General features: G+C 61.2%; 2 protein-coding genes across 3 annotated transcripts in view; one reads left to right on the forward strand and one right to left on the reverse strand.

The window, feature by feature from the left end:
* The window catches only part of LOC140690092 (uncharacterized), an 80,773-nt gene that overhangs the window by 59,232 nt on the left and 346 nt on the right, over window positions 1-21,195 (reverse strand). The window contains exons 2-3 of one of the 2 annotated variants that reach the window (XR_012065268.1): window positions 10,976-11,062; window positions 10,538-10,635 (exon numbers count right to left, since the gene is read on the reverse strand). The gene's annotated coding sequence lies outside the window, so the exon portion shown is untranslated. Of the gene's footprint in view, window positions 1-9,956; window positions 10,084-10,537; window positions 10,636-10,975; window positions 11,063-21,195 lie in introns of those variants that run through there. The other variant, XM_072951623.1, reaches the window with a different exon arrangement.
* LOC140690083 (uncharacterized) lies at window positions 1,016-13,050 on the forward strand. The gene is made up of 2 exons (XM_072951607.1): window positions 1,016-2,361; window positions 12,850-13,050. The coding sequence occupies exon 1, from the start codon at window positions 1,274-1,276 to the stop codon at window positions 2,312-2,314; it is 1,041 nt and encodes a 346-aa protein (XP_072807708.1). The 5' UTR covers window positions 1,016-1,273; the 3' UTR covers window positions 2,315-2,361; window positions 12,850-13,050.

Raw genomic sequence — 21,195 nt, forward strand, 5'->3', positions numbered from 1 at the left:
GGGCCTGCACAATGTTGGGCCTGCACACACCTGGGCCTGTATACTCCTGGACCTGCACACTCCTGTGACTGATCCCTACTGTGTCAGCACACTCCTAGGCCTGTACACTCCTGGGCCTGCCCCCAATTCGGCCGGCCCTCTCCTGGACCTGCACACTCCTGGCCTGCACACTCCAGGGCCTGCGCTCTCCTAGGCCTGCACGCTTCTGGGTCTGCACCAACCTGGGCTTGCACACTCTTCTCTCTGCACACTCCTGGGCCTAAACAATCCTGGGCCTGCACACTCCTGGGCCTGCACACACCTGGGCCTGTACACTCCTGGGCCCACACACACACACAGGCCTGTACACTCCAGGCCAGCACAATCGTGTGCCTCCTCCCTCCTGTGTGTGCACACTACTGGGCCTGCACACTCCTGGATTGCACACTCATGGGCCTGCACATTCCAGGACTTGCACAATCTTGAGCCTGAACACACCTGGGCCTGTATACTCCTGATTTTGCACACTCCTGGGCCTGAACACTGCTGGGCCTGCACAGCCCTAGGCCTGTACAATTCTGGGCCTGCACACTCCTGTCTCTGCACACTCCGGTGTCTGCACACACCTGGGCCTGCAACTCCTGGGCCTGCAGACACCGGGGCCTGCCCTATCTGGGCCTGTACACACCTGGGACTACACATGCCTGGGCATGTACACTCATAGACCTGCAAACAACTGGGCCTTGACACTGATGGGATTGCACACTCCTGGGCCTGTACACTCCTGGACCTGCAATGGTCTGGGCCTGCACCCTCCTTGGCCTGCACACTCCTCTGTCTGCACATTCTTGGGCCTGCATACTTCTTGCCCTGCACATTGCAGGGCCTGACTTATCCTGGGCCCTCACAATCCCTCGTGTGCACACCCATGGGCCTGCCCTCTCCTGGGCCTGCACAATCCTGGAACTGCATACACCTGGGCCTGCACACTCCTGGACCTGCGCACACATGGACCTGCCCTGTCCTGGGCCCGCACAATCCCTTGTGTGCACACTCCTGGGCTTGCACTCTCCTAGGCCTGTACACTCCTGGGCATGCACACCCCTGTCTGCACACTCCGGTGTCTGCAAACTCCAGGGCCTGCGCACACATGGGCCGGTACACTCCTGGGACAGCACACACCAGGGCCTACACACTCCTGGACCTGTGCACACCTGGGCCGGCATTAACCTGGGCTTGTACAATCCTGGGCTTGCTCCCATCTATGCCTGCCTAACCCTAGGCCTGTTCCCACATGTCCCGGCACACTCCTGGGGCGGAACGCTGGAAGGCCTGCACAGCCCTGGGCATATACACTCCTGGGCCTGCACACTCCTGTCTCTGCACACACCGGTGTCTTCACACACCTGGGCCTGCACACTCCTGGACCTGCGCACACCTGGGCCTGCATGATCCTGGGCATGTACACACCTGGGCCTGCACACTCTTTTACCTGCTCCCTCCTGTGACTGCATACTCCTGGGCCTGCAAACTTCAGGTCCTGCACAATCCTGGCACTGCCCAATTTGTCCCTGCCCTCTGCTGTGATGGCCCTCACCTGTCCTGCACACTCCTGGGCCTTAACACTACTGGCCCTGCACACTCTTGGGCATGCACACTTCTGGCCCTGCACACTCCTGGGCCTGCCTTCTCCTGGGCCTGCCCGCAACTCGGCCGGCCCTCCCCTGGACCCACATACTCTTGGGCCTGCACACTACTGGGACTGCTCCCACTTGTGCCTGCACACACCTGGGTCTGCTCACTACTCGGTCTGCTCCCTCCTGTGACTGCATACTGCTGGGCAAGCACAGTCTTCGGCATACACACCCCTGGCCCTGCCGTATCCCAGGCCAGCGCCCCCTCGTCCGACACTCTCACAAGCCTGCACACTCCTGGGACTGCACAATACAGGGCCTGTACGCATCTATCCCTACACACTCCTAGGCCTGCAAACTCCTGGGTATCCTCCCTCCTGTACCTACACACTCCTGGGCCTGCACAATCCAGGGCCTGCAGACTCCTGGGACTGCACACACCAGGGCCTGCACTCTCCTGGACCTCTGCACAACAGGGCCTGCACGAACATCGGCCTATTAACTCCTGGGCTTGCACACTCTGTACCTACACACTCCTGGGCCTGCACATTCCAGGGCATGCCCTCTCCTGGGCCTGCACACTCCAAGGACTGCACACACCTGAGCCTGCTCACTCCTGTGACTGCATACTCCTCGGCCTACAAACTCCTGGTCCTGCACACCCCTTGGCCTGCCCCATTTGGCCCTGCCCTCTCCTGTGATGGCCCTCACCTTTCCTGCACACTCCAGGGCCTGAACACTACTGGCCCTGCACACTCCAGGGCCTGCCTTCACCTGGGCCCACACAATCCCTCATCTGCACACCCCTGGCCTGCACTCTTCTGGGCCTTCCCTCTCCTGGGCCTGCCCCCAATTCGGCCAGCCCTCTCCTGGACCTGTACATTCTTGGGCCTTCACACTCCTTATTCGGCTCCCTCCTGTGCCTGCACACTCCTGGGCATGCACAATCCTGGGCCTGCACACTCCTGGATCTGTACACTCCTGGGCCTTCCCTGGCATGGGCCTTCTCTGGCCTGGGCTTGCACACTACTGGGCCCACACACTCATGGATTGCACAGTCATGGGCTTGCACACTCCAGGACATGCACAACCTTGAGCCTGAACACACCTGGGCCTGTGTACTCCTGATTTTGCACACTCCTGGGCCTGAACACTGCTGGGCCTGCACAGCCCTAGGCCTGTACAAACCTGGGCCTGCACACTCCTGTCTCTGCACACTCCGGAGTCTGCACACGCCTGGGCCTGCACACTCCTGGGCCTGTGCACTCATGGGCCTGCACCCTCCTTGGCCTGCACAATGCTTTGTCTGCACACTCCTGGGCCTGCACACTCCTGGGCCTGCAAACTTCAGGACCTGCACACTCCTGGGACAGCAGACACCTGGGCCTTCACACTCCTGGACCTGCGCACACTTGGGCCTGCATGAACCTGGGCTTGTACACTCCTGGGTCTGCTCCCATGTATGCCTGCACACTCCTAGCCCTGTTCCCACCTGTGCCGGCACACTCCTGGGCCTGCACACACCTGTCTCTGCACACTCCAGTGTCTTCACACTCCTGGGCCTGCACACTCGTGTGCCGTCACACTTCTGGGACAAAACACTTGTGCGCCTACACACTCCTGGCCCTGCACACTCCTGAGACTGGACACTCCTGGTCCTGTCCTGGCCTGGGCCTGGACACTAATGGCCATGCACACTCCTGTACCTGCGCAAAGCTGGGCCTTCACGAACCTAGGACTGTACACTCCTGGGCCTGCAAAGTTCAGTACCTGCTCACTCCTTAACCTGCTCTCTCCTGTGACTACATACCCCTGGGCCTGCAATCTCCTAGTCCTGCACGCTCCTGGGCCTTTACACTACAGGCCCTGCACACTGTTGGGCCTGCACACTTCTGGCCCTGCACACTCCTGGGCCTGCCCTCTCCTGGGCCCGCACAATCCCTCATGTGCACACTCCTGGGCCTGCACACTCCTGCGCCTTCCCTCTCCTGGGCCTGCCCCCAATTCGGCCAGCCCTCTCCTGGACCTGCACACTCTTGGGCCTGCACACTACTGGGCCTGCTCCCACTTGTGCTTGCACACACCTGGGACTGCAGACTCCTCGGCCTGCTTCCTCCTGTGCCTACACACTCCTGGGCCTGCCCTGGCCTGGGCCTGCACACTCCTGGAACTGCACCATCCTGGGCCTGCACACTCCTCTGTCTCCACAATCCTGGTTCTGTATATCCCAGAGCCTGCATACACCTGGGCTGTACACTCCTGTGCCAGTACACTAGTGTGCCTGCTCCCTCCAGTGTCTGCACATTCCTGGGCCTGCACAGTCCTGGGTATGCACACCCTTTAGCCTGCACACTCCTGGGCCTGTTCCATATTGTGTCTGCACACTCCTGGGTCTGCACGCTCCTGGACCTGCGCACACCTGGGTCTGCACGAACCTGGGCTTGTACCCTACTGGGCCTGCACACTCTTGTACCTGCTCACTCCTGTGACTGCATACTCCTCGGCCTACAAACTCCTGGTCCTGCACACTCCTTGGCCTGCCCCATTTGGCCCTGCCCTCTCCTGTGACGGCCCTCACAGGTCCTACACACTCCTGGGCCTGAACATGACTGGCCCTGCACACTCTTGGGCCTGCACACTTCTGCCCTGCACACTCCTGGGCCTGCCTTCTCCTGGGCCCACACAATCCCTCGTCTGCACACTCCTAGACCTGCACGCTTCTGGGCCTTCCCTCTCCTGGGCCTGCCCCCAATTCGGCCGGCCCTCTCCTGGACCTGTTCATTCCTGGGCCTTCACAATACTGGGCCTGCTCACACTTGTGCCTGCACACACCTGGGACTGCACCCTCCTCGGCCTGCTCCCTCCTGTGCCTGCACAGTCCTGCGCATGCACACTCCTGGGCCAGCACAATCCTGGATCTGTACACTCCTGGGCCTTCCCTGGCATGGGCCTTCTCTGGCCTGGGCTTGCACACTACTGGACCCGCACACTCCTTGATTGCACACTCATGGGCCTGCACACTCCAGGACAGGCACAATCTTGAGCCTGAACACACCTGGGCCTGTATACTCCTGATTCTGCACACTCCTGGGCCTGAACACTGCTGGGACTCACAGCCCTGGGCATGCATACTCCTGGGCCTGCACACTCCAGGGTCTGTACCCTCTTAGGCCTGCCCTGGCCTGGGCCTGCACCCTCCTTGGCCTGCACACTCCTCTGTCTGCACACTCCTGGGCCTGCACAAGGTTGGGCCTGCACACACCTGGGCCTGTATACTCCTGGATCTGCACACTCCTGTGACTGATCCCTCCTGTGTCTGCACACTCCTGGGCCTGCACACTGCTGGGCCTGCCCTCTCCTGGGCCCGCACAATCCCTCGAGTGCACACTCAGGGCCTGCACACTCATGGGCCTGCACACCCCTGGATATGTACACTCCTGGGCCTTCCCTGGCATGGGCCTTCTCTGGCCCTGGCTTGCACACTACTGGGCCCGCACACTCCTGGATTGCACACTCATGGGCCTGCACACTCCAGGACATGCACAATCTTCAGCCTGAACACACCTGGGCCTGTATACTCCTGATTTTGCACACTCCTGGGCCTGAACACTGCTAGGCCTGCACAGCCCTAACCTGTACATTCCTGGGCCTGCACACCCCTGTGTCTGCACACTCCGGAGTCTGCACACGCCTGGGGCTGCACACTCCTGGGCCTGTACACTCCTGGGCCTACACACTCCTGGGGGTGCTCACTGCTTGGCCTGCACACTCCTGGGCCTGCACATTCGAGGGCCTGTCCTCTCCAGGGCCTGCACTCTCCTGGGACTGCACACACCTGGGCCTGCATGCTCCTGGACCTGCGCACACCTGGGCCTGCACGAACCTGGGCTTCTACACTCCTGGGCCTGCACACTCCTGTACATGCTCACTCCTGGGACTGTATAATCCTGGGCAAGCACAGTCTTGACCTACACACCCCTGGCCCTGCCCTATCCCGGGCCAGCCCCCACTTCGGCCGACCCTCTCATGGACCAGCACACTCCTGGCGCTGCACACTCCAGGGCCTGCTCGCATCTGTCCCTACACACTCCTTCGTCTGCAAACTCCTGGGCCTGCTCCCTCCTGTACCTACACACTCCTGGGCCTGCACATTCCAGGGCATGCCCTCTCCTGGGCCTGCACACTACAAGGACTGCACACACCTGGGCCTGCTCACTCCTGTGACCGCATACTCCTCGGCCTACAAACTCCTTGTCCTGCACACTCCTTGGCCTGCCCCATTTGGCCCTGCCCTCTCCTGTGATGGCCCTCACCTTTCCTGCACTCTCCGGGGCCTGAACACTACTGGCCCTGCACACTCCTGGGCCTGCACACTTCTGTCCCTGCACACTCCTAGGCCTGCCCTCTCCTGGGCCCGCACAATGCCTCATCTGCACAGTCCTGGGCCTGCACACTCCTTGGCCTGCACACCAGCCCTCTGTGGGGCCCTTCCTTTGCTGAGTCTGTGCATGAGCTCCCTGTGATGCCAGCCCGCAGAGGTGACAGGTGCAGTAGGTGTTTGTGGTTCTAGAGACATGATGGCTTTCCTAGGAAGCCGGGTCCAGAATGATCCCCACTGCGCCGATGGGGGATTGGGGAGACCCTGAGAAGCAGGTGGCTTGTCCAGGGTGACAGCACTGCTGGCGGGGGAGCCGGGTCTGAAGCCAGCTGTGTCATCAGAGCTGTGACCCTGGCTGCATCCAGGCCTCCCCAGGGCTATAGGAGGGGCCGTGTTGGTGTCACTGGGTGGACATGGCATGGGGTGGGAAGTGAGCCATCAGCAGCCCAGAGAGGCCCTTGGGGAGCTTTGTGTAAGGAGGAAGCTTGGGGAAGGGGACCCCAGGAAGTGACCTCACTTCCCTGGCAACAGAGCCCAACAGAACTTGGGACCCAGGTCACCAGGCACCCGCTGTGTAGAGAAGGACACTTCTCAACCTACTTGGCTGGTGAACTCAGCTCAGCTCAGACATGTTTTGTTGCATCCCAAGATCCCGAGGTCGCGGCCCCCGGAAAGCCCGCAGCAACGGCCTTTGCCAACAGTGCCGACAGTGGGTCGGGTCTCACCCCAGGCGCCTCTGGCCTTTTGGACAGAGGGACCGAAAGGTAACACAGGGAGGCCCAGGGCAGGCCCGCCCAGGCCAGGCCACCACTCAGACCCCACCCGGGTGGCCCCACAGCCCCTTCCTGACTGGTGGCGGTGGGGCAGTCATGTTGGGGGGGTCCTGCCTCAAGCAAGAGCAGGCTGAGGAAGGGTCAGAGGCCTGGGGGGCCGATCACGTCACCAACCTGGGTCCAAGCGGGCTGGCTGGGATGTGGAGAACCGGGGCAGGGCCCTGCTGCCCGAGGTGGCGCCCATGCCCTAGGGTGTGTCTCTTGCCTCCCGGGTGACTGAGATGACCAAGGTCCCAGTCTGATCAGGCAGCAGACGGTCGAGTGGGGCAGAAGCAGGAGTGGTCCTGGCCAGGCAGGGCTCTGAGACCTCCGGGCCGGGCCGGCTGCCGGTCACTGTCATTGCAGAGCCAGACACCGCAGGATCCGGGGAACCAGGACACTCATGCCAGCTCCCCAAGTGAGGGGCTGGTGTGCCACACTGTGGAAGGCCAGCACAGGCTCCGGAAGAGTCTGGGTATGAAGGGCTCCCCACCACCACGGCCTCCTGCCCAGACGTCGCCCAGGTCTCTCCCCAGGATCTTGCCCAGGGCTGAGGGGCAGCTCAGCACCCCCGGCTCTGACCTGGAGCACCGGGCCCACCACCCGGGGATTCAGGTAGAGGGCCAGGAGCCCCCCGAAGCACAGCCCAAAGGTGAGAAGGGCAGGGCCGGTGCGGGTGTGTAGGTGAGGGAGGGCGGAGGGCTGGGCCACACAGGGAGGCATTCCCAAAGTCTGCTGTTGGGACCAGAACAAAGACGGGCCTCAGACCACCTGTCTGGAAGAATTCAGTCACAGAACAAGTGCCTGTGGGCACTTGCTCGGTGGGAGCTGTCTGCAAAGCTCTGGGAAGATTTCTGTCCTTGAAAAGGCACGTGGAAAGGGAGCCACGTGGGTACCTTTTTCCAGGTTGTGCCTGAGCACAACCACTAGACTTAAAGCTCTCTCCACGTCCAACAGTTACAGGTCCAGAGCAGGCAGGGGCAGGGGAAGACGCCAGAGAACCAAAACAGGACCACCAGGGTCCAGCAGGAGACCGCGAACTCCCTCCAGCTGCTCCTGCTGAACATGAAGATCCTGCTGCTCCAACTGCATATGAAGAGCCTGCCATTCCTGCTGATCTAGCTGCTCCTGAAGAGCCCGCCGTTCCTGCTGATCTAGCCGCTCCTGAAGAGCCTGCCGCTCCTGAAGAGCCTGCCTCTCCTGCTGATCTAGCCGCTCCTGAAGAGCCCACGGCTCCTGAAGAGCCTGCCATTCCTGAAGAGCCCGCCGCTCCTGAAGCGCCTGCCGTTCCTGCTGATCTAGACACTCCTGAAGAGCCCGCCATTCCTGCTGATCTTGCCACTCCTGAAGAGCCTGCAGCTCCTGCTGATCTAGCCACTCCTGAAGAGCCTGCAGCTCCTGCTGATCTTGCCACTCCTGAAGAGCCTGCAGCTCCTGCTGATCTTGCTGCTCCTGAGAAGCCTGCAGTTCCTGCACCTGCACCTGGGCCGCTGGGCAGTGGAGAACCATTTTAGGCATCATCACCCACTAGGGCTGTGCCCCTCTGCACCCTCCTACACCTTCTCCAAAATCTCACCATAAATCCCCTCCGCTACCCGAAGTTGACTTCCCTGCCCCTGAATTTGCTTTTGTTTTGTTTTTCTTTAGTTTAGTTTATTTGTTTTACATCATTTATGGCATCCTATATTTTTCAATTTTCCACCTCCTTTAATAAAATACAGATTTTTTTCCCTTTTAAATTGTGCATTTCAGGAACATTAAGTGCATTCCCATGCTGTCCGACCATCACTATCATGTAGTTTTATGCTCTTTACGCTATTTATGCCTGTGAAGGACATCCCACCACGGCCTCAAACCCCTCCTCTGGACACTCCTGGGCATGCACACTCCTGGGCCTGCACACTCCTGGATCTGTACACTCCTGGGCCTTCCCTGGCATGGGCCTTCTCTGGCCCTGGCTTGCACACTACTGGGCCTGCACACTCCTGGATTGCACACTCATGGGCCTGCACACTCCAGGACATGCACAATCTTGAGCCTGAACACACCTGGACCTGTATACTCCTGATGTTGCACACTCCTGGGCCTGAACACTACTGGGCCTTCACACTGCTCGAGCTGCACACTCATGGGTCTGCACACAACAGGACCTGCACAATCTTGGGCATTAACACACCTTGGCCTGTATACACCTGATTCTGTACACTCCAGGGCCTGAAAAATGCTGGGCCTCACAGCCCTGGGCATGCATACTCCTGGGTCTGCACACTCCAGGGTCTGTACCCTCCTGGGCCTGCCATGGCCTGGGCCTGCACATACCTGGGCCTGCACACTCCTGGGCCTGCACAATGTTGGGCCTGCACACACCTGGGCCTGTATACTCCTGGACCTGCACACTCCTGTGACTGATCCCTACTGTGTCAGCACACTCCTGGGCCTGTACACTCCTGGGCCTGCCCCCAATTCGGCCGGCCCTCTCCTGGACCTGCACACTCCTGGCCTGCACACTCCAGGGCCTGCGCTCTCCTAGGCCTGCACGCTTCTGGGTCTGCACCAACCTGGGCTTGCACACTCTTCTCTCTGCACACTCCTGGGCCTAAACAATCCTGGGCCTGCACACTCCTGGGCCTGCACACACCTGGGCCTGTACACTCCTGGGCCTACACACACACACACAGGCCTGTACACTCCAGGCCAGCACAATCATGTGCCTCCTCCCTCCTGTGTGTGCACACTACTGGGCCTGCACACTCCTGGATTGCACACTCATGGGCCTGCACACTCCAGGACTTGCACAATCTTGAGCCTGAACACACCTGGGCCTGTATACTCCTGATTTTGCACACTCCTGGGCCTGAACACTGCTGGGCCTGCACAGCCCTACTGTACACGCCTGGGCGTGCACACTTCTGGGCCTGCACTCTACTTGGCCTGCACACTACTGGGCCTGCTCCCTCCTTTGCCTGCACACTCCTGGGCATGCACACTCCTGGGCCTGCACACTCCTGGGCCTGCCCTGTCCCTGGCACCAGCCTCCTTCACCCCAACGGTGCCACTCACACGGCTGCGGCGTCTAGCCAGGAGCCCCCAACCGAAACCCCTCCCGAGGGACCCCCTTGCCGGCCCCCAGGGAAGCAGCGGGGCTCCTCTTACCTGCGAGGCGGAGACGTAGTCCAGCTGCAGCCTGACGTCCAGCTGCCGGGCGTGCAGGGCCAGCTTGCATGAGGGCAGCAGGATGGCCGTGATCGGCTGGAAGCTGCCCCCGGAGCCACTACCGCCCCTTGGGGAAGAAGAGGAGGAAAATCCACGTCAGTGCCAAGAACACAGGACCCGTCCACAGAGGGCCCCTCAGGTGTGACAACCCCAGAGGCGCCCGCAGCCGACCTGGGCTGAGAGCCACTTTTCTCGCGGAAGCTCAAGGACCTATGCTGAGCCTCCCTCTCCCTCCCTAAAGAGGGAAAACCCAGAGGTTTTCTAACTTTGCACTCACTGTCCATGTATCAGCCATGTCTAGTTTACCTCCCCAGCAGGGCAGACCCCCTCCCTGCCTTCCCCACCCTCTGCAGGCGGCTCTCGGGGGCCGGAGGGGCGCCCTTCCTCCCTGAGGCCAGCCCTGCTGGGGCAGCAGGTGTAACAGAAAAGACCAAATCTGACTGCCTATTAGATCTGTTCTTTTTCCTTTAACCCTCTGCTGTTTTCCAGGCTGTCTTACCAGCTCTGCCCCTTTTGTAAAACAATGTTGCCTTCAGCCTGAAATTGACAGCAGAGCCTGTTCTCAAGGCTCTCAGCCTTCAGGATAAGAGCTCTTTTCCTCTCCTATACACACAACAAGCTGCAGAACAGAAAGTAACATTTGTTTTGTTAGAGGTTTTACAGGGGCCCCATGAGCTGACCCACAACTGCAAAAACAAAGAATTCCTGCACCAAGGACTTTGCACCAACCACCCACAACCCCTCTCCTTTCGAGTGTAAAAGGAGCCTGAAGTCTCACTCGGAGAAGGTGGCTCTCCAGGACATTAGCCTGCCATCTTCTCGGTCAGCTGCCTTTCCAAATAAACTCACTATTCTTTACCCCGACACCGCGTCTCCCGATTTCTTGGCCTGTCGTGCGACTTGCGGAATGAGTGTGGACTTGGAAACACAGGGAAGGAAAGCCAAGTCAGGACTCTCACCCTCTGCCTCTGCTCAGAATACCACCAAGGGGTTGCTGGGACAGTGGACGGAAAACTGAGGCTGCAACACGACCATGAGCACTGGGCCTGGGTGGGAGAGATGGCGGGTGCTGTCCGAAGCGCACCCGGCCTCCTTCCGAGTCACATCACACCCACGTCCCCAGACCCAGGGAGGCCTGGAGCCCCACACAGCAGAGCGCCTCCAAACCTGCAGATGCCCAGTGACCGGTCCACTGTGCACCCTCTGGCGCCCTCCTCCCCGCTCCTCCTCCTTCTGCCCCGCTGGCTCAGCCCTGGTCCCACCACATCCTCACCCAGGGCCAGCACTGCTGCAGGAACACCCTCGGCAGGCCGCCCAGCCTCACGCCCTCAGGTCCGCACACCTGGTTGGTGCAGCTCTGCCCCTTTCCAGCCCTCACCACCGGCTCTCCAACCGCCTGCTCTCCCGGCCTCCGCCCCCAGTCCTAGAGAGCGCCTCCTCTGGTCACGGCATCCTGCCCTCTAGGGTCGACAGGGTCTGCACATTCCTGGGCCTGCACACAACTGGGCCTGCACACTCTTGGACCTGCACACTCCTGGACCTACGCACACCGGGGCCTGCAGGAACCTGGGCCTGTACACTCCCGGGCCGGTTCCGTATTGAATCTGCACACTTCTGGGCCTGCACACTCATGGGCCTGCAAACTCCAGGACATGCACAATCTTGAGCCTGAACACACCTGGGCCTGTATATTCCTGATTTTGCCCAATCCTGGGCCTGAACACTGCTAGGCCTGCACAGCCCTAACCTGTACAGTCCTGGGCCTGCACACCCCTGTCTCTGCACACTCCGGAGTCTGCACACGCCTGGGGCTGCACACTCCTGGGCCTGTACACTCCTGGGCCTACACACTCCTGGGGGTGCTCACTGCTTGGCCTGCACACTCCTGGGCCTGCACATTCGAGGGCCTGTCCTCTCCAGGGCCTGCACACTCCTGGGACTGCAAAAACCTGGGCCTGCATGCTCTGGACCTGCGCACACCTGGGCCTGCACGAACCTGGGCCTGAACACTTCTGGCCCTGCACACTGCTGGGCCTACCTTCCCCTGGGCCCGCACAATCCCTCGTGTGCACACTACTTGGCCTGCACACTCCTGGGACTTCCCTCTAATGGGCCTGCCCCCAAGTCGCCCGGCCCTCTCCTGGACCTGCACACTCTTGGGCCTGCACACTGCTGGTCCTGCTCCCACTTGTGCCTGCACAATCCTGGGCCTACACACTCCAGGGCCTGCCCTCTGCTGGGCCCGCATACTCCTGGGACAGCAGACACCTGGGCCTACACAATCCTGGACCTACGCACACCTGGGACTGCATGAACCTTGGCTTGTACACTCCCAGGCCTTCTCCCACATATGCCCGTACACTCCTAGGCTTGTTCCCATCTGTGCCAGCACATTCCTGGGGCTGCACATGGCTTGGCCTGCACAGCCCTTGGCCTGTACAATCCTGGGCCTACACACTCCTGTCTCTGCACACGCCGGTGTCTGCACACACCTGGGTCTGCAACTCCTGGGCCTGCACACACCGGGTCCTGCCCTCTCCTGGGCCTGCACACACCTGGGACTGCACAGGCCTGGGCCTGCACTCTACTTGGCCTGCACACTGCTGGGCCTGCTCCCTCCTGTGACTGCATATTCCTAGGCAAGCACAGTCTTGGGCCTACACACATCTGGCCCTGCCCTATCCCAGGCCAGCCCACACCTCGGCCGACCCTCTCATGAACCTGCACACTCCTGGGCCTTCCCTCTCCTGGGCCTTCCCCCAATTCGGCCGGCCCTCTCCTGGACCTGTACACTCCTGGCCTGCACACTTCTAGGGCTTGCGCTCCCTTTGGCCTGCACACTCCTGGGTCTGCACCCACCTGGGCTTGCACACCCTTCTCTCTGCACACTCCTGGGCCTGCACACTCCTGGGCCTGCACACTCCTGGGCCTGCACATCCCACAGCCTGCACACACCTGGGCCTGTACACTCCTGGGCCTACACACACACACAGGCCTGTACACTCCTGGCCAGCACACTCGTGTGCCTCCTCCCTCCTGTGTGTGCACACTCCTGGGCCTGCACACTGCTAACCTTGAACACTCCTGCACCTGTTCCATCCTGTGATTGCACACTGCTGTGCCGACACACTCCCGGGCCTGTACAGTCCTGGGCCTAACCTGGCCTGGGCCTGCACCCTCCTTGTCCTGCGCACTCCTATGTCTGCACACTCCTGGGCCTGCACACTGCTGGGCCCGCACAATCCATCGTGTGCACACTCCAGGGCCTGCACACTCCTGGGCCTTCCCTCTCCTGGGCCTGCTCCCCATTTGGCCGGCCCTCTCCTGGGCCTGCGCACACCTGGGTCTGCACGAACCTGGGCCTGTACCCTACTGGGCCTGCACACTCTTGTACCTGCTCACACCTGTGACTGCATACTCCTCGGCCTACAAACTCCTGGTCCTGCACACTCCTTGGCCTGCCCCATTTGGCCCTGCCCTCTCCTGTGACGGCCCTCACCGGTCCTGCACACTCCTGGGCCTGAACTTGACTGGCCCTGCACACTCCTGGGCCTGCCTTCTCCTGGGCCCACACAATCCCTCGTCTGCACACTCCTGGGTCTGCACGCTTCTGGGCCTTCCCTCTACTGGGCCTGCCCCAAATTCGGCCGGCCCTCTTCTGGACCTGTATATTCCTGGTACTTCACACTACTGGGCCTGCTCCCACTTGTGCCTGCACACACCTGGGACTTCACATTCCTCGGCCTGCTCCCTCCTGTGCCTGCACAGTCCTACGCATGCACACTCCTGGGCCTGCACAATCCTGGATCTGTACACTCCTGGGCCTTCCCTGGCAATGGCCTTCTCTGGCCTGGGCTTGCACACTACTGGGTCCGCACAATCCTGGATTGCACACTCATGGGCCTGCACACTCCAAAGGCACAATCTTGAGCCTGAACACACTTGGGCCTGTTTACTCCTGATTTTGCACACTCCTGGGCCGGAACACTGCTGGGCCTGCACAGCCCTAGGCCTGTACATTCCTGGACCTGCACACCCCTGTCTCTGCACACTCCGGACTCTGCACACGCCTGGGCCTGCACACTCCTGGGCCTGTACACTCCCGGGCCTCCACAAACACGGGCCTGTACACTCCTGGCCAGCACACTCGTGTGCCTCCTCCCTCCTGTGTGTGTACACTCCTGGGCCTGCACACTGCTGGCCTTGAACACTCCTGCACCTGTTCCCTCCTGAGATTGCACACTGCTGTGCCGACACACTCCCGGGCCTGTACACTCCTGGGCCTACCCTGGCCTGGGCCTGCACCCTCCTTGTCCTGCACACTCCTCTGTCTGCACACTCCTAGGCCTGAACACTTCTGGCCCTGCACACTGCTGGGCCTAACTTCTCCTGGGCCCACACATTCCCTCGTGTGCACACTCCTTGGCCTGCACACTCCTGGGACTTCCCCCTAATGGGCCTGCCCCCAATTCGCCCGACCCTCGCCTGGACCTGCACACTCTTGGGCCTGCATACTACTGGTCCTGCTCCCACTTGTGCCTGCACAATCCTGGGCCTACACACTCCAGGGCCTGCCCTCTGCTGGGCCCGCATACTCCTGGGACAGCAGACACATGGGCCTACACAATCCTGGACCTACGCACACATGGGCCTGCGTCAACCTTGGCTTGTACACTCCCGGGCCTTCTACCACATATGCCTGTACACTCCTAGGCTTGTTCTCATCTCTGCCGGCACATTCCTGGGGCTGCACATGGCTTGGCCTGCACAGTCCTTTGCCTGTACAATCCTGGGCCTACACACTCCTGTCTCTGCACACTCCGGTGTCTGCACACACCTGGGCCTGCAACTCCTGGGCCTGCAGGCACCGGGGCCTGCCCTATCTGGGCCTGTACACACCTGGGACTACACATGCCTGGGCATGTACACTCATAGACCTGCAAACAACTGGGCCTGGACACTGCTGGGATAGCACACTCCTGGGCCTGTACACTCCTGGACCTGTACACACCTGGGACTACACATGCCTGGGCATGTACACTCATAGACCTGCAAACAACTGGGCCTGGACACTGCTGGGATAGCACACTCCTGGGCCTGTACACTCCTGGACCTGCAATGGTCTGGGCCTGCACCCTCCTTGGCCTGCACACTCCTCTGTCTGCACATTCTTGGGCCTGCATACTTCTTGCCCTGCACATTGCAGGGCCTGACTTATCCTGGGCCCTCACAATCCCTCGTGTGCACACCCATGGGCCTGCCCTCTCCTGGGCCTGCACAATCCTGGAACTGCATACACCTGGGCCTGCACACTCCTGGACCTGCGCACACATGGACCTGCCCTGTCCTGGGCCCGCACAATCCCTTGTGTGCACACTCCTGGGCTTGCACTCTCCTAGGCCTGTACACTCCTGGGCATGCACACCCCTGTCTGCACACTCCGGTGTCTGCAAACTCCAGGGCCTGCGCACACATGGGCCGGTACACTCCTGGGACAGCACACACCAGGGCCTACACACTCCTGGACCTGTGCACACCTGGGCCGGCATTAACCTGGGCTTGTACAATCCTGGGCTTGCTCCCATCTATGCCTGCCTAACCCTAGGCCTGTTCCCACATGTCCCGGCACACTCCTGGGGCGGAACGCTGGAAGGCCTGCACAGCCCTGGGCATATACACTCCTGGGCCTGCACACTCCTGTCTCTGCACACACCGGTGTCTTCACACACCTGGGCCTGCACACTCCTGGACCTGCGCACACCTGGGCCTGCATGATCCTGGGCATGTACACACCTGGGCCTGCACACTCTTTTACCTGCTCCCTCCTGTGACTGCATACTCCTGGGCCTGCAAACTTCAGGTCCTGCACAATCCTGGCACTGCCCAATTTGTCCCTGCCCTCTGCTGTGATGGCCCTCACCTGTCCTGCACACTCCTGGGCCTTAACACTACTGGCCCTGCACACTCTTGGGCATGCACACTTCTGGCCCTGCACACTCCTGGGCCTGCCTTCTCCTGGGCCTGCCCGCAACTCGGCCGGCCCTCCCCTGGACCCACATACTCTTGGGCCTGCACACTACTGGGACTGCTCCCACTTGTGCCTGCACACACCTGGGTCTGCTCACTACTCGGTCTGCTCCCTCCTGTGACTGCATACTGCTGGGCAAGCACAGTCTTCGGCATACACACCCCTGGCCCTGCCGTATCCCAGGCCAGCGCCCCCTCGTCCGACACTCTCACAAGCCTGCACACTCCTGGGACTGCACAATACAGGGCCTGTACGCATCTATCCCTACACACTCCTAGGCCTGCAAACTCCTGGGTATCCTCCCTCCTGTACCTACACACTCCTGGGCCTGCACAATCCAGGGCCTGCAGACTCCTGGGACTGCACACACCAGGGCCTGCACTCTCCTGGACCTCTGCACAACAGGGCCTGCACGAACATCGGCCTATTAACTCCTGGGCTTGCACACTCTGTACCTACACACTCCTGGGCCTGCACATTCCAGGGCATGCCCTCTCCTGGGCCTGCACACTCCAAGGACTGCACACACCTGAGCCTGCTCACTCCTGTGACTGCATACTCCTCGGCCTACAAACTCCTGGTCCTGCACACCCCTTGGCCTGCCCCATTTGGCCCTGCCCTCTCCTGTGATGGCCCTCACCTTTCCTGCACACTCCAGGGCCTGAACACTACTGGCCCTGCACACTCCAGGGCCTGCCTTCACCTGGGCCCACACAATCCCTCATCTGCACACCCCTGGCCTGCACTCTTCTGGGCCTTCCCTCTCCTGGGCCTGCCCCCAATTCGGCCAGCCCTCTCCTGGACCTGTACATTCTTGGGCCTTCACACTCCTTATTCGGCTCCCTCCTGTGCCTGCACACTCCTGGGCATGCACAATCCTGGGCCTGCACACTCCTGGATCTGTACACTCCTGGGCCTTCCCTGGCATGGGCCTTCTCTGGCCTGGGCTTGCACACTACTGGGCCCACACACTCATGGATTGCACAGTCATGGGCTTGCACACTCCAGGACATGCACAACCTTGAGCCTGAACACACCTGGGCCTGTGTACTCCTGATTTTGCACACTCCTGGGCCTGAACACTGCTGGGCCTGCACAGCCCTAGGCCTGTACAAACCTGGGCCTGCACACTCCTGTCTCTGCACACTCCGGAGTCTGCACACGCCTGGGCCTGCACACTCCTGGGCCTGTGCACTCATGGGCCTGCACCCTCCTTGGCCTGCACAATGCTTTGTCTGCACACTCCTGGGCCTGCACACTCCTGGGCCTGCAAACTTCAGGACCTGCACACTCCTGGGACAGCAGACACCTGGGCCTTCACACTCCTGGACCTGCGCACACCTGGGCCTGCATGAACCTGGGCTTGTACACTCCTGGGTCTGCTCCCATGTATGCCTGCACACTCCTAGCCCTGTTCCCACCTGTGCCGGCACACTCCTGGGCCTGCACACACCTGTCTCTGCACACTCCAGTGTCTTCACACTCCTGGGCCTGCACACTCGTGTGCCGTCACACTTCTGGGACAAAACACTTGTGCGCCTACACACTCCTGGCCCTGCACACTCCTGAGACTGGACACTCCTGGTCCTGTCCTGGCCTGGGCCTGGACACTAATGGCCATGCACACTCCAGTACCTGCGCAAAGCTGGGCCTTCACGAACCTAGGACTGTACACTCCTGGGCCTGCAAAGTTCAGTACCTGCTCACTCCTTAACCTGCTCTCTCCTTTGACTACATACACCTGGGCCTGCAATCTCCTAGTCCTGCACGCTCCTGGGCCTTTACACTACAGGCCCTGCACACTGTTGGGCCTGCACACTTCTGGCCCTGCACACTCCTGGGCCTGCCCTCTCCTGGGCCCGCACAATCCCTCATGTGCACACCCCTGGGCCTGCACACTCCTGCGCCTTCCCTCTCCTGGGCCTGCCCCCAATTCGGCCGGCCCTCTCCTGGACCTGCACACTCTTGGGCCTGCACACTACTGGGCCTGCTCCCACTTGTGCTTGCACACACCTGGGACTGCAGACTCCTCGGCCTGCTTCCTCCTGTGCCTACACACTCCTGGGCCTGCCCTGGCCTGGGCCTGCACACTCCTGGAACTGCACCATCCTGGGCCTGCACACTCCTCTGTCTCCACAATCCTGGGACTGCACACTCCTGGGTCTGTATATCCCAGAGCCTGCATACACCTGGGCTGTACACTCCTGTGCCAGTACACTAGTGTGCCTGCTCCCTCCAGTGTCTGCACATTCCTGGGCCTGCACAGTCCTGGGTATGCACACCCTTTAGCCTGCACACTCCTGGGCCTGTTCCATATTGTGTCTGCACACTCCTGGGTCTGCACGCTCCTGGACCTGTGCACACCTGGGTCTGCACGAACCTGGGCTTCTACCCTACTGGGCCTGCACACTCTTGTACCTGCTCACTCCTGTGACTGCATACTCCTCGGCCTACAAACTCCTGGTCCTGCACACTCCTTGGCCTGCCCCATTTGGCCCTGCCCTCTCCTGTGACGGCCCTCACAGGTCCTACACACTCCTGGGCCTGAACATGACTGGCCCTGCACACTCTTGGGCCTGCACACTTCTGCCCTGCACACTCCTGGGCCTGCCTTCTCCTGGGCCCACACAATCCCTCGTCTGCACACTCCTAGACCTGCACGCTTCTGGGCCTTCCCTCTCCTGGGCCTGCCCCCAATTCGGCCGGCCCTCTCCTGGACCTGTTCATTCCTGGGCCTTCACAATACTGGGCCTGCTCACACTTGTGCCTGCACACACCTGGGACTGCACCCTCCTCGGCCTGCTCCCTCCTGTGCCTGCACAGTCCAGCGCATGCACACTCCTGGGCCAGCACAATCCTGGATCTGTACACTCCTGGGCCTTCCCTGGCATGGGCCTTCTCTGGCCTGGGCTTGCACACTACTGGACCCGCACACTCCTTGATTGCACACTCATGGGCCTGCACACTCCAGGACAGGCACAATCTTGAGCCTGAACACACCTGGGCCTGTATACTCCTGATTCTGCACACTCCTGGGCCTGAACACTGCTGGGACTCACAGCCCTGGGCATGCATACTCCTGGGCCTGCACACTCCAGGGTCTGTACCCTCTTAGGCCTGCCCTGGCCTGGGCCTGCACCCTCCTTGGCCTGCACACTCCTCTGTCTGCACACTCCTGGGCCTGCACAAGGTTGGGCCTGCACACACCTGGGCCTGTATACTCCTGGACCTGCACACTCCTGTGACTGATCCCTCCTGTGTCTGCACACTCCTGGGCCTGCACACTGCTGGGCCTGCCCTCTCCTGGGCCCGCACAATCCCTCGAGTGCACACTCAGGGCCTGCACACTCATGGGCCTGCACACCCCTGGATATGTACACTCCTGGGCCTTCCCTGGCATGGGCCTTCTCTGGCCCTGGCTTGCACACTACTGGGCCCGCACACTCCTGGATTGCACACTCATGGGCCTGCACACTCCAGGACATGCACAATCTTCAGCCTGAACACACCTGGGCCTGTATACTCCTGATTTTGCACACTCCTGGGCCTGAACACTGCTAGGCCTGCACAGCCCTAACCTGTACATTCCTGGGCCTGCACACCCCTGTCTCTGCACACTCCAGAGTCTGCACACCCCTGGGGGTGCTCACTGCTTGGCCTGCACACTCCTGGGCCTGCACATTCGAGGGCCTGTCCTCTCCAGGGCCTGCACTCTCCTGGGACTGCACACACCTGGGCCTGCATGCTCCTGGACCTGCGCACACCTGGGCCTGCACGAACCTGGGCTTCTACACTCCTGGGCCTGCACACTCCTGTACATGCTCACTCCTGGGACTGTATAATCCTGGGCAAGCACAGTCTTGACCTACACACCCCTGGCCCTGCCCTATCCCGGGCCAGCCCCCACTTCGGCCGACCCTCTCATGGACCAGCACACTCCTGGCGCTGCACACTCCAGGGCCTGCTCGCATCTGTCCCTACACACTCCTTCGTCTGCAAACTCCTGGGCCTGCTCCCTCCTGTACCTACACACTCCTGGGCCTGCACATTCCAGGGCATGCCCTCTCCTGGGCCTGCACACTCCAAGGACTGCACACACCTGGGCCTGCTCACTCCTGTGACCGCATACTCCTCGGCCTACAAACTCCTTGTCCTGCACACTCCTTGGCCTGCCCCATTTGGCCCTGCCCTCTCCTGTGATGGCCCTCACCTTTCCTGCACTCTCCGGGGCCTGAACACTACTGGCCCTGCACACTCCTGGGCCTGCACACTTCTGTCCCTACACACTCCTAGGCCTGCCCTCTCCTGGGCCCACACAATGCCTCGTCTGCACAGTCCTGGGCCTGCACACTCCTTGGCCTGCACACCAGCCCTCTGTGGGGCCCTTCCTTTGCTGAGTCTGTGCATGAGCTCCCTGTGATGCCAGCCCGCAGAGGTGACAGGTGCAGTAGGTGTTTGTGGTTCTAGAGACATGATGGCTTTCCTAGGAAGCCGGGTCCAGAATGATCCCCACTGCGCCGATGGGGGATTGGGGAGACCCTGAGAAGCAGGTGGCTTGTCCAGGGTGACAGCACTGCTGGCGGGGGAGCTGGGTCTGAAGCCAGCTGTGTCATCAGAGCTGTGACCCTGGCTGCATCCAGGCCTCCCCAGGGCTATAGGAGGGGCCGTGTTGGTGTCACTGGGTGGACATGGCATGGGGTGGGAAGTGAGCCATCAGCAGCCCAGAGAGGCCCTTGGGGAGCTTTGTGTAAGGAGGAAGCTTGGGGAAGGGGACCCCAGGAAGTGACCTCACTTCCCTGGCAACAGAGCCCAACAGAACTTGGGACCCAGGTCACCAGGCACCCGCTGTGTAGAGAAGGACACTTCTCAACCTACTTGGCTGGTGAACTCAGCTCAGCTCAGACATGTTTTGTTGCATCCCAAGATCCCGAGGTCGCGGCCCCCGGAAAGCCCGCAGCAACGGCCTTTGCCAACAGTGCCGACAGTGGGTCGGGTCTCACCCCAGGCGCCTCTGGCCTTTTGGCCAGAGGGACCGAAAGGTAACACAGGGAGGCCCAGGGCAGGCCCGCCCAGGCCAGGCCACCACTCAGACCCCACCCGGGTGGCCCCACAGCCCCTTCCTGACTGGTGGCGGTGGGGCAGTCATGTTGG

The sequence above is a fragment of the Vicugna pacos genome, chromosome 28 (assembly GCF_048564905.1).
Source record: "Vicugna pacos chromosome 28, VicPac4, whole genome shotgun sequence".
Lineage (NCBI taxonomy): Eukaryota > Metazoa > Chordata > Mammalia > Artiodactyla > Camelidae > Vicugna > Vicugna pacos.